This window comes from Triticum dicoccoides, chromosome 3B (genome assembly GCF_002162155.2).
Source record: "Triticum dicoccoides isolate Atlit2015 ecotype Zavitan chromosome 3B, WEW_v2.0, whole genome shotgun sequence".
In the NCBI taxonomy this organism is placed as follows: domain Eukaryota; kingdom Viridiplantae; phylum Streptophyta; class Magnoliopsida; order Poales; family Poaceae; genus Triticum; species Triticum dicoccoides.
The window spans coordinates 802,967,094-802,981,142 of NC_041385.1; the positions used below are offsets into that span (position 1 = coordinate 802,967,094).

Below are 14,049 nucleotides of genomic sequence, written 5' to 3' on the forward strand. Positions count from 1 at the left end.
AGGGGTTCCATGTATTTGACAGGAGCGGTCGAGTATTCGGTCCAAATTGGACGGGCCCGGAGTGGTTCTTTTGAATGGCTTCTTCCGTTGACCGGGCTTGGAGCCTCGGAATCCGACGTTGACTGCCGTATCCTCATTGTTGTCGCTGTTAATGCGGCGTTTGTTTTTGTTTCGACGCAACCTGCCATTGCGGCCCTTGGTATCCGGACTGCCAGCGTTTTTGCTGAGGTTGTTGCTGCGAGCTAGCCAACTATCCTCTCCCGCACAGAAGCGGGTCATGAGTGATGTGAGGGCTGCCATGGATTTCGGCTTTTCCTGTCCTAGGTGCCGGGCCAGCCACTCATCGCGGATGTTATGTTTGAAGGCCGCGAGGGCCTCTGCATCCGGACAGTTGACGATTTGATTTTTCTTTGTTAAGAACCGTGTCCAGAATTGCCTGGCCGATTCGTCTGGCTGCTGGATTATGTGGCTTAGGTCATCTGCGTCCGGTGGTCGCACATACGTGCCCTGGAAGTTGTCGAGGAATGCGGCTTCCAGGTCTTCCCAGCATCCAATTGACTCTGCGGGCAGGCTGTTAAGCCAATGCCGAGCTGGTCCTTTAAGATTGAGCGGGAGATATTTGATGGCGTGAAGATCGTCGCCGCGGGCCATATGTATATGGAGGAGATAATCCTCAATCCAAACCGCGGGGTCTGTTGTGCCATCGTAGGATTCGATATTAACGGGTTTAAACCCTTCAGGGATTTGATGATCCATTACTTCGTCAGTGAAGCATAGTGGGTGTGTGGCGCCTCTGTATTGAGCAATATCGCGACGTAGCTCGAGAGAGCGTTGTCTGCTGTGTTCGGCCCGGCCGGAGTAGTTGTATCCGGCGCGACGGTATTCGTCGTGGGTCTTGGGGCGCCCACGTGATCCATAGATAGATCTGGATTGTCTTGCCTTGTCCTCCAATATATCCCGCAAGTCCGGCCCGTTCCCCCGTGGCTTCATGCTTTTTGAGCGATGTCGTGGTACGGTTTTGGTGGAGGGCTCGCATGCCTCTCTGTCGCGGCCACGAGGTGGTCGGTCTGCCGTATTGTGCGCTGGTGATGCAGGTTTGTACGCTTCCTCCTCTAGTCGGGGGAGCAACTTGCGTTTTGGGTAACTTTTGGAGGGGCCTTCGAGTTCATACTCTTCGGCCGCGAGGACCTCGGTCCATCTGTCGGCCAGTAGGTCTTGATCAGCTTGAAGCTGTTGCTGCTTTTTCTTTAGGCTGTTTGCCGTGGCCATTAGCCTGCGTCTGAAACGCTCTTGTTCGATGGGATCCTCAGGCACGACGAATTCGTCGTCGTCGAGGCTTGCCTCGTCTCCGGAGGGAGGTAAGTAATTATCATCCTCGACCTCTTCATCTGCCGCCCTCTCGTGAGGGCTTGCTTCTGCCTCCTCCTGCGCTGGATCGTGCTAGAGGGGGTTGTCTTCGGCACTTTCTGGGGTGTTATTATCTCCTGTGCCGGAATCTCCATTCTTGCTGTGGCGGGATTTAGAGCGGCGCCGCTGACGTCGGCGCTTGGGCTGTTTCTTTAAGGAATCGTCCTCCGTTGCTTCTTCGCCGTCCCCATCTTTTGGGGTGTCCACCATGTATATGTCGTATGACGAGGTGGTCTTCCAGTGTCTTGTAGGCACTGGTTCTTGATAGTCTCCGGCATCGTCTTTCATACCGTCGATGTCTTCGGAGTTGTAGTCGAGTACGTCGGTTAGATCGTCGATGGTGGCTACGAAGTGGGTGGTGGGTGGGCTCTGAATTTCTTCGTCGTCCGCGTCCCAACCATCCTGGCCGTAGTTCGGCCAGGGCTCTCTGGATAGCGAGAGATGTTTCAGCGAATTTAAGATATCGCCGAAGGGTGAGTGCTGAAAGATGTCCGCAGCGGTGAATTCCATGATCGGCGCCCAATCGGATTCGACTGGCAGGGGCGCAGGAGGTTCGGAGTCCGGCAGAGAGTCCGGCACCTCGGAGTCATGAGCCTTATGCGGGACAAGGTAAGTGTTCGGCTCCATCGCCGTAGAAGTTGCAGCTCCCGAGGCGGTGTCCAGCCATCCGTCCTCGATCTGAGTGATCGGCTCCGGACTATGGGTCGGAGCGGATTCGTGTGCGGCCTCCAAGGTGCTGTCCGGCGGCAGAGTTAGGTCGTGCCCATCGTGACAGCGCGGCACGCTCGGCTGTGGCTCAGATCCATCGAAGATCAAGTCCCCGCGGATATCGGCCGTGAAGTTTAGGCTTCCAAACCTGACCTGACGGCCAGGGGCGTAGCTTTCGATCTACTCCAGATGGCCAAGTGAGTTGGCCTGCAGTGCGAAGCCGTCGAATACGAAGATCTGTCCGGGGAGAAAAGTCTCACCCAGGACTGCGTCGTTGTCGATTGAAGAGGCCATCAAGCCTATCGGTGACGACACAGAGGAACTCTCAATGAAAGCACCAATGTCGGTGTCAAAACCGGCGGATCTCGGGTAGGGGGTCCCGAACTGTGCTTCTAGGCGGATGGTAACAGGAGACAAGGGACACGATGTTTTACCCAGGTTCGGGCCCTCTTGATGGAGGTAAAACCCTACGTCCTGCTTGATTGATATTGATATTGTGGATGTTTACAAGAGTGGATCTACCACGAGATCAAGGAGGCTAAACCCTAGAAGCTAGCCTATGGTATGATTGTAATGGTTGTTGTTGTGTCCTACGGACTAGAGCCATCCGGTTTATATAGACACCGGAGAGGGCTAGGGTTACATAGAGTCGGTTACAATGGTAGGAGATCTACGTATCCGTATCACCAAGCTTGCCTTCCACGCCAAGGAAAGTCCCATCCGGACACGGGACGAAGTCTTCAATCTTGTATCTTCATAGTCTTGGAGTCCGGTCGATGATGATAGTCCGGCCGATGATAGTTCGACCGATGATGGTAGTCCGGCTATCCGGACACCCCCTAATCCAGGACTCCCTCACACGTGCAACAACAGCGCCAATCCAAGGTGGTCGCCTGATGGTAAACATGTTGGTCTGGAAGCAAACCATGGATGACCTGCTCCCAAGATCCATAGCAAAGCTCATATTCAGAAAGGAAATGGACTACTAATATCAGCATTAAGATGCACAAAAGTTTATATATTGTCCGAAAAGAGATTTCAATTCATAAACGGTAAACACTTTTGAGTGAAACTTAAATAGTCCATCCAATGATTCTTAACAGAAATCCACTTGTGGCATTTAAATCCTAACTAATCAGGGTAATTGTTCTTTTCTGACAAAAAAAGGGTAATCATTCTTAACAGCAACCCACAACTACAAAACCAAGAAAAAACTTAATAATTCTAACAGGCATGAATGAATAGCAAAAAGGGAACAGGACAGAGAGATACACACATAGAGCGTGAGGCATGAGATCATCACAATAGCACCCCATGTTCAACGACTTGCAGCTCTGGCTTACCGCTCAGCCGATGGACACAGCACCCAACGCTCACACTGCATCCACGACTCTGTTGCTTCACTATATGGAGCAGCAAAAAAGGGGGTCAGAACTGTGTGCATGGACATCTGTGAGATATGAACTTGGGTTGTAGTACCTGAGTGCACGCGCAATGCGAGTACAAAGGCTGATGACCCCAGTAGAGCAGCGGAGTGAGCCGCGACCTGCGCTTCTCCAGTCGACGGAGACGGCACCCATCAGCGCTATCGTGCTTGACCACCACGCACACGCTGTCGCTACAGTGCACCTTCGAGAGAGCCCGAGAGGAGGCGCCTCCAATCAAACACATTAAGAAAAGGATCTGCTCATGAACAAAAAGTCACTTTAATGGGCTATTACAACAAAAATAGACTAAATTAAAATGGGGCTACCTTATGTTAAATGTCTACTCCTCAGATGGAATTAATAGGAGTATTTGAATAGATGGTGAATTGATTAAGTTAAATGTCTACTCTAGTGGAGCAGTTTTGAGCCACTAACTGAGAATGTTCAGGTTCTAAAAATGTGAGGTTTATGAAAATGTCCAGGTTTGGACTTGTAGTTGTACTTCACAATTCAGGACAACATGGATCTGACCAGCAATAGAAAAATAGAACAACAGAAAAACAGGGCACCACAGAGCTCTACAAACTGAAAATTATACAGGTTGTTTCATACAGTAAAATCATGGAGTCGGATAAGACCTTTTTGTGTTACTGTCTTTCAGAAACAACAGTACAAGCTAAATCCTGGATAGTAAAATGTTGGGACCGGCACCCTTGCGCCAAGACAGTATCACAAAATATGTAACAACTTTAGATACAAATAAAAATGTTCTGGGTTCACTGCATAGTGGGCTCAGATTCCTACGAACACTCATGTTCCTAGTAAATTAATGCTAAAACGTTTTCAGACTGTCACATCTTATTCCTACGGACACTCATGTTCCTAGTAAATTAATGCTAAATACTTTTTCAGGCAAATTAATGATGAACTTAAATTAACCTGCACAATATCATGGAGCGGTGCCCTTGGAAGTCGTTGAACTCTATAACCCTTGGCTGACATGACCTCTGCGATTAGCAAACCACCCTGTGGATAGTATAAGCCTATCACTTGAAATCGCATGCATAGTTTGCTCAAAGAGGCAAATAACTGATAAACAACCTACTTTTACTGCCTCTCCAACCATCTGCGGAGCAAGAAACAAGCCCTGAAACATTGCTCGCATAACATGGCAAGGCGCCGACCCAAACTCCACCCCAAGGCCCGGTGCCGATAGGCGAGCTGTAGCTGCAGCAACCAAATCTTTCTTCCCAGCAACATAGCCACCACAAGGCGCGATGATACCACCAGGGCTCTTTATCAGGCCACCTGCAATCTCCAGCCCCAAAAAATACAAAAGCAGCACATAAATCAATATTTAAAATGATCCTGAGACTAATGATACCAGAATAAATTGGAACAGAGATTAAGGATCGACCTAACCTAGGCCACAACTCACAGAAGTGACGTTGAGGTGCAAGTACTGAACATGTGTAACAGGAGACTCCATTTCATCACAACAGTGTTGTTGGGGAGAGCGGCTCTTGTAAATGAAGCATCGCTTTCTCAGGCTTCATAGATGAGTCCTGATAGAAATAGAAAAATTGATAATCACATTTGTGCAAAATTGGAAATGACTAAGAAAATAATATATGAATATTCTGAATTAGTGTATTGCTAAAGGAAGTTTTGTCACATAAATAAAAAGGTCCAGAGGAAAAAAACAAAATCATGCTGCGTGTGTTTATTGATTATTGTTGCGGAATTAAATGCCACCAAGAAGATGCTAAATCACACAGCCCCAACCCAACCATGTTCCGTCCGCCATCAGATCAAGCAACCTCTAACAAAGATTGTACACAAGCAGCAGGACGACAAGAATCAGTGTTATCTCTCTAGGGGTGCACGTGCTATAGCGGCTACTCTGCCTCTATTTTCAGCGAACGGAGCTTTGATCTTTTATGTCCATGCCTAAACAAATGAACATGGAGAAATTGCACTTGTTGGATGAACCAAGGATTTTCTTGCGGTGGCCTATCAGGGTCTTCTAGTTTTCTTAATGTCACAAATGCCACGAAAAGCATTTCCAGTCTAACAGAGTTATTTTAACGTGGCACTACTTCATGGCCATTTTTTACTTAGTTCACCTTACAGGTTATTAAGATGACACCCCAAGTGCACAATTATTAAAATGGAAGAATTATAGCATCAAGTGGCAACTTTGGGCACAAAAGTATACTGTCGAAGTGATAATACTTGCAGATCTTCTCATCAACAACCTGTCAATAGTCCCCCACTTTGAACTCCGAGTTCCTAAATGTCTTGCCAGAACTATTATCAGTTGCAGAAACTTTAGATCATTGCCTGCAACACATAGATTCTCTTAGAAAGGATGACCAACTAACAATAAATTAGAAAACAACATTGGTAATACTGGCATAATGATCAGCGATAATTTTACACTTATATCAACAACTCGTCAAGCTAGTATAATCACAAAAACCTGATATCATGAACATTCAATGTTGCACATGTGCTCAAAATCTAAATATATAATAAATGGTAAGCATTGACCTAGATATTGTGTCTTAAACATTAGAGAGAGGTAACTAAGACCACTTAGGGATAACCAAGAAAACTATACATTTTTTTACATAAAAGCCTATAACAGCAAAAAAGACAACTAAAGTTTTAGTTATATATGCTCAAAATAATGCATATCCCTCTGTAATTGGTGATTACAGCAGTCCAGGCATACTGTAAAATAAACTTTTGCAACTATAAAGAAAGGGTAGCTTTCACTTCCACATGTGTCATTATCTGAGATCTTGGAAAATTCTTCGATGCACAAAATCCTTTCAACCCTACCCCCACCAATCAAAACGGCATTTCTTCCTGAGTATATCTACTTTTTAGATATACCTACCAGCTATGTACATGATTTTCAGGCATGACCTTTTTGTGTTTGATACCAAGAGATCCCCATTCCATGTCTATCACTAATAGTACAACTATCCTTCAGACCCAAATTGATCATCTTCAGAATTGATCATTTCTCAAGCAAAGATAAACCGAAACCAACGACATCAGATCACCACTTGCCATAACACCATGATCATTTCTCAAGCAAAGATACACTGAAGCTAGCAATTAAAGCAAGACATAACAACAGAAGTAGCAGCAGCACATCTCTTGCTATGAATGGAGGAATAGTAATATCAAGCAGTGTAGGGAGTAGCAGAAACACACCTTGCTTCTCCGGGACGCCATGGACATAGGAGCAGCAGCCTAAAAAGTTTGGGGACACCATGATCTTGTCCAGCTCCGCGACGATGGCACCGGGTCAGATCAAAGGAGGCACCGGCAATAGCAGATGAATCTGCAAGGAAAACAAGGGGAAAATCAGAGGTGAGGAGAAGCTAGTAGCCAAGAAGAGGACATACATACATATATACCTGCAAATCAATGGCCACAATAGCACATCGACGACCACAACAGCAGATTGGCAGAGTGAATGATTGGCAGAGTGAATGACGACCACATCGACGACCACAACAGCAGACCTGCACGCAAACAAGATCACAGATCAACGAAGAAAAGCATGGAAAAACCAACGCGCCACGAGGAAAGGCAGCTCACCTCGACCGGAGCCACCATGCTCCACCGCTCCCTCCTGCGCGCGTCCACCACTCCCTCATGCGCGCGTCCGGCACTCCCTCGCGAGGACCGACTGCGAGCCGCGCTCTTCCTGATGAGCACCAAGGGGGCGTGGAGGAGGAAACGGCACGACAACGCGAGGGCGAGCAGAGGCAGAGGCGGCGGCGCAGCCACATCTCCCGTGCTCCTCTTGCCGTGTGCACGCGATGACGACAACGACGACGCTGTGGACGCGGGTGGCGGGGACCGGCAGGCCGGGAGAAGGAGCTGGCGGCGGTGTGGGGTGCAGCTAGGGTTAGCGGGTTGAGGCTGAGCCCCCTGCCGCCCTGCAACGCCTGGAACTGCCGCTTGGTGGCGGGCTTGGGCTTCTGGGCGCGGGCGGGGGTTGCTTCTTCTTCAAGAGGCGGGAGGCGCTGGGGAGGAGAGGAGGCGGGAGGCGGCGGGGAGGAGAGGAGAAGAGGGGAAGAGCGCGGGGAGGAGAGGAGGGGAAGAGAGGAGGCGGGCTCGAGGGGGAGGGGAACGACCAGCACGGTCTCAATCCTAGTTGGGCACTTTTCCAACAAAGTGAAATTACGAAAATGCCCTATACGGGGCACGGGAATAACGGCGGTGGCACGAGATCTTCACAGTGGGGTGAATATGTTCATTGCTACAGGAGCTCCTGTTCAATCCGACGGCCAAGGTCTTTCCTAGGGGCATCGAACGGCCAAGATTGCATCAAGCAAAACGATCCAACAGCCAGGAATGCCAAATCGCTGAGAGCGTCCGGGAGTGATAGTCTCCCTTATTTCTCGATACGTATCTCTTCATCCTTGCTTACTAGTGATCTCCATCTACACGGCGTACATTGATCCCAGAAAAAAAAAGGAGATTTGCGCCAAATTTAGAGGCTTTCAATTTATTTATTTATTTTGGAGCTTTGCCAGATCCGGCGTTAGTGGTGGGCCACTCCGTGTTGGGTCGAGTAGGGAAACGTAGTAATAAACGGTGCTGGTGCGGTGGTTGGACCAGCGGTGCGGTGGTTGGAAAGAAACGCAGCCGCATCTTCTTGTCTGGTGGTTGCTGAGCCTTACTTCATCGGAGGAAGGAGGAAGGAGGAAGGGGAGACTTCATCGGGGAAATGGAGGAGGAGGAGATAAATCTGGCCGGCGCCGGCGGAGGGGAGGTGAAGCAGGAGGTGGGGGAGGAGGAGGAGATCGAGTTCGAGCCGACGGAGGACGAGCTGGTGCTGCACTTCCTGCGGCCGCAGCTGCGCGGGTTCGCGCCGCGCGTGGCGGGCGCGGTGGTGGAGGCGGACCCGTGCGCGTCGCCCCCCTGGGAGCTGCTGGCGCGGCACGGCCTGCTGCGGCGCGGGCACGGCTACTTCTTCGCGGCGCGGCGGCGCGGGAAGGTGCGGCGCACCCCGGAGGGCGGCGGCGGCGCGTGGATGCACAGCGGCAACAAGGAGGACCGCCGGTCCGTGACGGAGCTGGGCGTGGTGGCGCGCTGGACCATGACGCGGTACTGCTTCTACCTCCGCGGCGGCGACGGGGCGCAGCAGGGGCGGCGGAGCACTGGGTGGGTGATGTCCGAGTACGAGATCACGGACCCGCGGTGCTACCGCCGCGCCGACGACGGCGAGGAGGACCAGTACTGGGTGCTCTGCCACGTCCGCCGCAGCATCAGGGAGAACGTCAAGCCGCGCTCCCGCAGGCGGTAGCGGGTCAGTATTACTCAGCAGGCTGCCGCGCCTCGGCTCGGTCGCCGGCCGGCGCAAGCCCGTGTCAGTTCGTCCTCGTCGTTCGTCGCTAAGTCGCCATGTGTGTGATCTGATCTGCCATGTCCGTCTGTCGGTGCGCGGCACACTGTCTGTATTTAAGCAGAATTTGGTCCCTTGGATTTTGCTGGCTTTTGCCAGAGTGTACTGCTCTGCCGTTTGCAAGTCTAAAAATATGTCAAATTTTTTTCCTCAAGAATGTCAAACTCAAGTTATTTTCCCGTCAACATCAACATAAGGTTGACTTCTTGATATAAACATAGGGAAATACTAACGCCCACACGTGTGGTGCATAGCATCCTGCCCGAACGCCTCATCTGTCGTTAGACCAGTTTGCACGATTTTTAGAGCATTGTACGTCGCGGTGAATTCTATCTTTGAATTCTATCTTTGAACTTAGGTAGTGAAATCACACCTTTTGGAAGCTTTGGCTTTGAAAGAGTGCTGCATAATCGTCTCAATGTAAGCTTGGGAGACCCTATCACCCCTATATTACTGTAAGGGCCTCCATATCCACAGAGTCCTGATCGTAGTCTGCTCTCTTTTCCACCCTATTTCTCTGAGGAAAAATATAGTGGCTTATCAGGCGTTGCAGGTGGTGTGCTTTTACTCTCCAAGGTTGATACTACACCTGACATGAGTGGACTGGCATATGTGAATCAAATATAAGCATACTTACCTATACCGCCGACGAGGACGGCCGTGGCGAGGGGGTCGCGACGGACGAGGGTCCGGCTGGCGAGGACGGCCGCGGAGGAGGACCGCTGCGGCGTTCGATGACGGGGGCAGCAAGGGGGGATGAGGGCAGCCGCGGCGAGGGGAGCCGGACGGATTCGGAAAAGTGGAGGTAAGTTTGAGTTTCCAGATGTGGTTTTGAGGGGGGTGAACCTCCCTCAACATCAACATAAGGTTGACTTATTGATATATATTTACGCAGATATTTTATACAACAAATTGCTATGCTCCAGACATTACAGAGTGGAAACCCAGATGAAAACACAGATACAAACAAGACTCTCAGGAAGGCATGAGTACCATGCCACAAATTCGAAATCCGGAGCCTTCAACAGACCAAGCACCTGCACAACATGCTCCGCAGATCACACGATATTATAGACTCGACTAACACGAATAAAGTCATGATGGATAAAACCACCAGTAGCCGACCGGTCACCTTCAGAGGCATTCAGCAAAGACAACCACAAGGAAAGACAATCCTCTGAATACCATCAACAAGAGTAACAGGATAAAGCATATAGTATATCAGAGGCAACCTTTTGATGCTCATGTGTGAGCGGTTTGGTTGTTGCAGGGGCTGTTAGGCCTGGACTAGCAAAAAGGGCCCGTGGGTTGCAACGGAAGAAAAATATCGTAAAACACAAATATTTCATTATTTTAAAATAATTAAACAATTTGAATTTTTAATCTTTTTAGTAGAACTGAAATATGTTTTGAAAATGAACATTTTTTACACATGTTTTTCTGAACGAGAATTTTTAAATATATTTTTAATTAAAACATTTTTGGGGATTCTGAGATCTTTTTTTAAATGTATATATATTTAAAAGCATGATTTTTTTGAAAACAAGAAAAGGTATGCGATTTAAAAAAAACACACTCGATGCCCATACTATGTAGTATAAAGTTGAGAAAGTCGTAGGGATGTCCTTGGATGGCGCCTCCTTCAGCTTAGCACTGTCATCGGCTGGAAGAGGAATGTTGTATTTGTTTCTAGCCGGATATACAGACGATGGAATTGTTGTATACTATTTGAGGGTTTAATAACTAATTCAAAAGTTTTTTTTAGAATTTTCAAAAGATTTTGTTGGACGAAAGAGTAATGGTGCATTAAATTGTGATTGTTTATATACAATTTTTGTTAATATTCTAAAGCAAAGAGGTAATGTTGGTTATTTGATTTGCAAGATTATATTTTGTTCCTTTTCTTTTGCATTATTTGAACTTGGCAACATCACCATAAAAAAGCAACCTTTTCTGTGTTCCCCATCACAGGTAAATTTCAATTGGATTGTCTAGAAAAAAGGTAAACTTCAAGATGCATCGTGGTCACTCTTCATCCAACCCTCTCTCTCCTCCTTATCTCACCAACGATGTCGGTAACATCCAGAGTCAGGGAATATCTTAATTGTCAAGTCCCGGTGAGCTCTAAATATCTTCTTCCGTAAGAAGTATTTATTCAAATATTTTACTCATTTTTAATTATTGTATATCACATGATGTATTCATAAGATGTGGTAGGCATGAAAATTAAACTATAACAGTGACAACGAACAACAGCAACCAATTATTATATTGGTGCTCATTTAGAAGAAAAATAAAATGCAATCGGTGCTGGCACGTATAGCAACATCTAGTAGTAGCTTCTGGTCGATGCAGCCAACTAAAAAAGCAATCCACACGGAGAGCTATCTCCCACTGCGTGCCTTATCCACGTCGCCTCTTCTTCCTGCTCCAGCCACACACACCCACGCGACCGTGCTCCAGTCCACAGCGCCGCGTTCCCTTTCTCTTCCCTCCTCTCTACAATCCTCCAAGCTTTCGTCGGCCAGTTGCGGGGCGGCTGCGTATGGGCTCCAGGTGGCCAGGGCTGCGCGCGGCGGCAGGCTGGGGCTGTGGCGGAGGCGCGGCAGCGGTGGCCGGCGGCTGCTTGAAGGGGCCGCGTGGATCTGCCGCCGGGGCTTCGGATCGGCGTGGTCGTCTGAGCCCCGAGTTTTCGACGCCGAGGTCAGCGCTCCTTGAGCATTCGCGTACATGCGTCCGCAGCCCGTCGTAGCTAGCTTGTACTGCTCCATGTGCAGACATGAGTTTTATCAGAGCCGGTGAAGCATTTGCGCTTCAAGCTACCTCTGACTCCTTCGTTCACTGTTTAGTGGCTAGGCCATCAATAATCCCAAACCCATTGCCAAATCTAAAAGGCAGGTTTGATGAATCCAACAACCGGCAGCGGCAAAAACCTTCAAGATATTGCTTTATTCATTGGGCAATCTGCAGCAGTATATCTACTTACTTGGCAATGACAAACATATACTGATCGATGATATACACTTGTAGATTAGGGTGAATTGTACTTACCCGCGCTTATCTTTTGGTCTGAACAGAGCTTGGCGATCCAGAGGGTGCTGGTCTCCGTCGGTGGACATTCGATGACAAATGAAAAAAACAGAGGCAACTAATTCAGCGAGGCCGCCCACCCAGCAAAACGCACCAAAGAACCAATTCTTTCTTAACCAGAGAAGAAGAAGGTGAGGCCCAATCTCAGCTGCCGTCTGTCCTTACCTGCCTACGTCCGGCGGGCCGATGGGGGGCCGGACCTGAGGCGACATGGCCCTCCCAAGAGAGAAGCAGGCGTCGGCGCTGTGCAGGCCGTCCATGGCGATGGAGACGCCCGGGCAGGAAGGGCTCGATCCGGATGAACCAGCCCACACCGAGCCCGGCCGCCTCAACAGGAGCTCGTCTCTCTGCCTGCCAGTGGCTCACCGAAGCCGCCACCGCCGGCGACCGCCTCCCTCACCTTGTGCCCCTTCTCCTTCGCCTTTCTTCCTCTCTTCCCCGAGGAGCGGGGAGCCGGCGAATCCGTCAGTCAGGAGCTGGGCAGCGCCCTCCATCATCGCCGTCGTTTGGGGAGGGACGCGGTCCTGGTCGATGCGGTGTGGGGCGGGCGACGCGGGGCAGGAGGTGGCGGCGGGATGAAGGTACATGCGATGGGCACCGGCAAACAGAGGCGGGCAGCGGAGGTGCTGCAGGAGCGGCGCTCGAGCGCGAGGTGAGGAGGAGGAGCAGAGGAAGGGGAGGCTGGAGGTGGTCCTCGCTGACGATGGCGGGACGCAGGCGTGAGCGGGAGGGTGAGAGGAAACGGGACAGCGGCCTGCTGGTGGCTGCCGGCGACGGCGGGTGGCGAGGGGTCGTCGGAGCGGCGTCGTGGACGCCGGCGCCAAGCGGCGGCGAGTGGCCGTCAGTGGAGTCTGGGAATGGATAAGGAATATAAGGACTGACTGCAGACTGCGGGCTGAAGTCCAACTAATGCAGGGGCTCTTTTGCAAAAATGAAACGTTTTTTGAGGAACTCACTTGATAAAGGACTGCGGGTTGAATTCAACAAACAATAGGTTTTTTTTTCAAAAACGGCAATGACGGACGACCAGAAACCCAATTTGCTTTATTATTAGGTAAAGATTTAGGATGATATATGGTGTCGTCGGGTTTTCGTCCCACAGTAGGTAATCTCGATGGCGAACGCTCACAGTGGGTTTCCCAGTGATGCTTGAACTCGCTATCCCCTTTCCTTCTTCTTTTCTAGACTATTGTATTTCCGTTATGTCGCAGTAATGGAACGGGCTATGCCCGGTTCAAAACCCATTGCTCACACGGTTGAGGATCGCAAACCTTCGCAAAGAAGCGATGGTGAGACGTTCAGGAACATATCACGGTGATCATGGGCCACAGCACCAGCAACAATACACTCAGACTGTAATAATTAAGAAGATGGTAGCATCAAAGTCGACCATATAGAACCTTGTCCTCCCACGGTGGATTCTACTCCCTCCGTTTTAAAATAGATGACCCAACTTTGTACTAACTTTGTACTAAAGTTAGTACAAAGTTGGGTCATCTATTTTGGAACGGAGGGAGTATCTTTGAACTTAGGTGGCGAAATCGCACCTTTTGGAAGCTTTGGCTTTGAAAGAGAGCTGCATAACTGTCTCAATGTAAGCTTGGGAGACCCTATCGCCCCTCTATTATTGTAAGGGCCTTCGTATCCACAGAGTTCTGACCGTTGTCTACTCCCTTTTCCACCTTATTTCTCTGAGGAAAACTACATTGGCTTATCGGACGTTGCAGGTGGTGTGCTTTTACTCTCCAAGGTTGATACTACACCTGATATGAGTGGTCTGGCATATGTGAATCAAATATAAGCATACTTACCTATACCGACGACGAGGACGGCTGCAGCGAGGGGGTCGCGACGAACGAGGGCCCCACCGACGAGGACGGCCGTGGAGGAGGACTGCTGCGGCGTTCGATGACGGGGGCAGCGAGGGGGGATGAGGGCAGCCGCGGCGAGGGGAGCCGGACAGATTCAGAAGAGTGGAGGTAA

The 14,049-nt window shown here is 49.7% G+C and overlaps 1 protein-coding gene and 1 long non-coding RNA gene across 2 annotated transcripts; both read left to right on the forward strand.

Annotated features, from left to right (window-relative positions):
• The first annotated feature begins 8,181 nt into the window (after nt 1-8,181).
• Nucleotides 8,182-9,126, forward strand: LOC119282345 (NAC domain-containing protein 18-like). Its single transcript, XM_037562603.1, has one exon. It carries the CDS (start codon nt 8,299-8,301, stop codon nt 8,875-8,877), a length of 579 nt encoding a protein of 192 aa, XP_037418500.1. The 5' UTR covers nt 8,182-8,298; the 3' UTR covers nt 8,878-9,126.
• A 2,404-nt stretch (nt 9,127-11,530) lies between these two features.
• Nucleotides 11,531-12,107, forward strand: LOC119282346. The gene is made up of 2 exons (XR_005138712.1): nt 11,531-11,679; nt 12,054-12,107. It is a non-coding gene; the product is annotated as an uncharacterized LOC119282346 (long non-coding RNA).
• Nucleotides 12,108-14,049: the final 1,942 nt, after the last annotated feature.

Bases quoted from the DNA above. Each gene is read 5' to 3' on its own strand.
- LOC119282345 (XM_037562603.1), top strand. From the start codon at position 8,299: ATGGAGGAGGAGGAGATAAATCTGGCCGGCGCCGGCGGAGGGGAGGTG.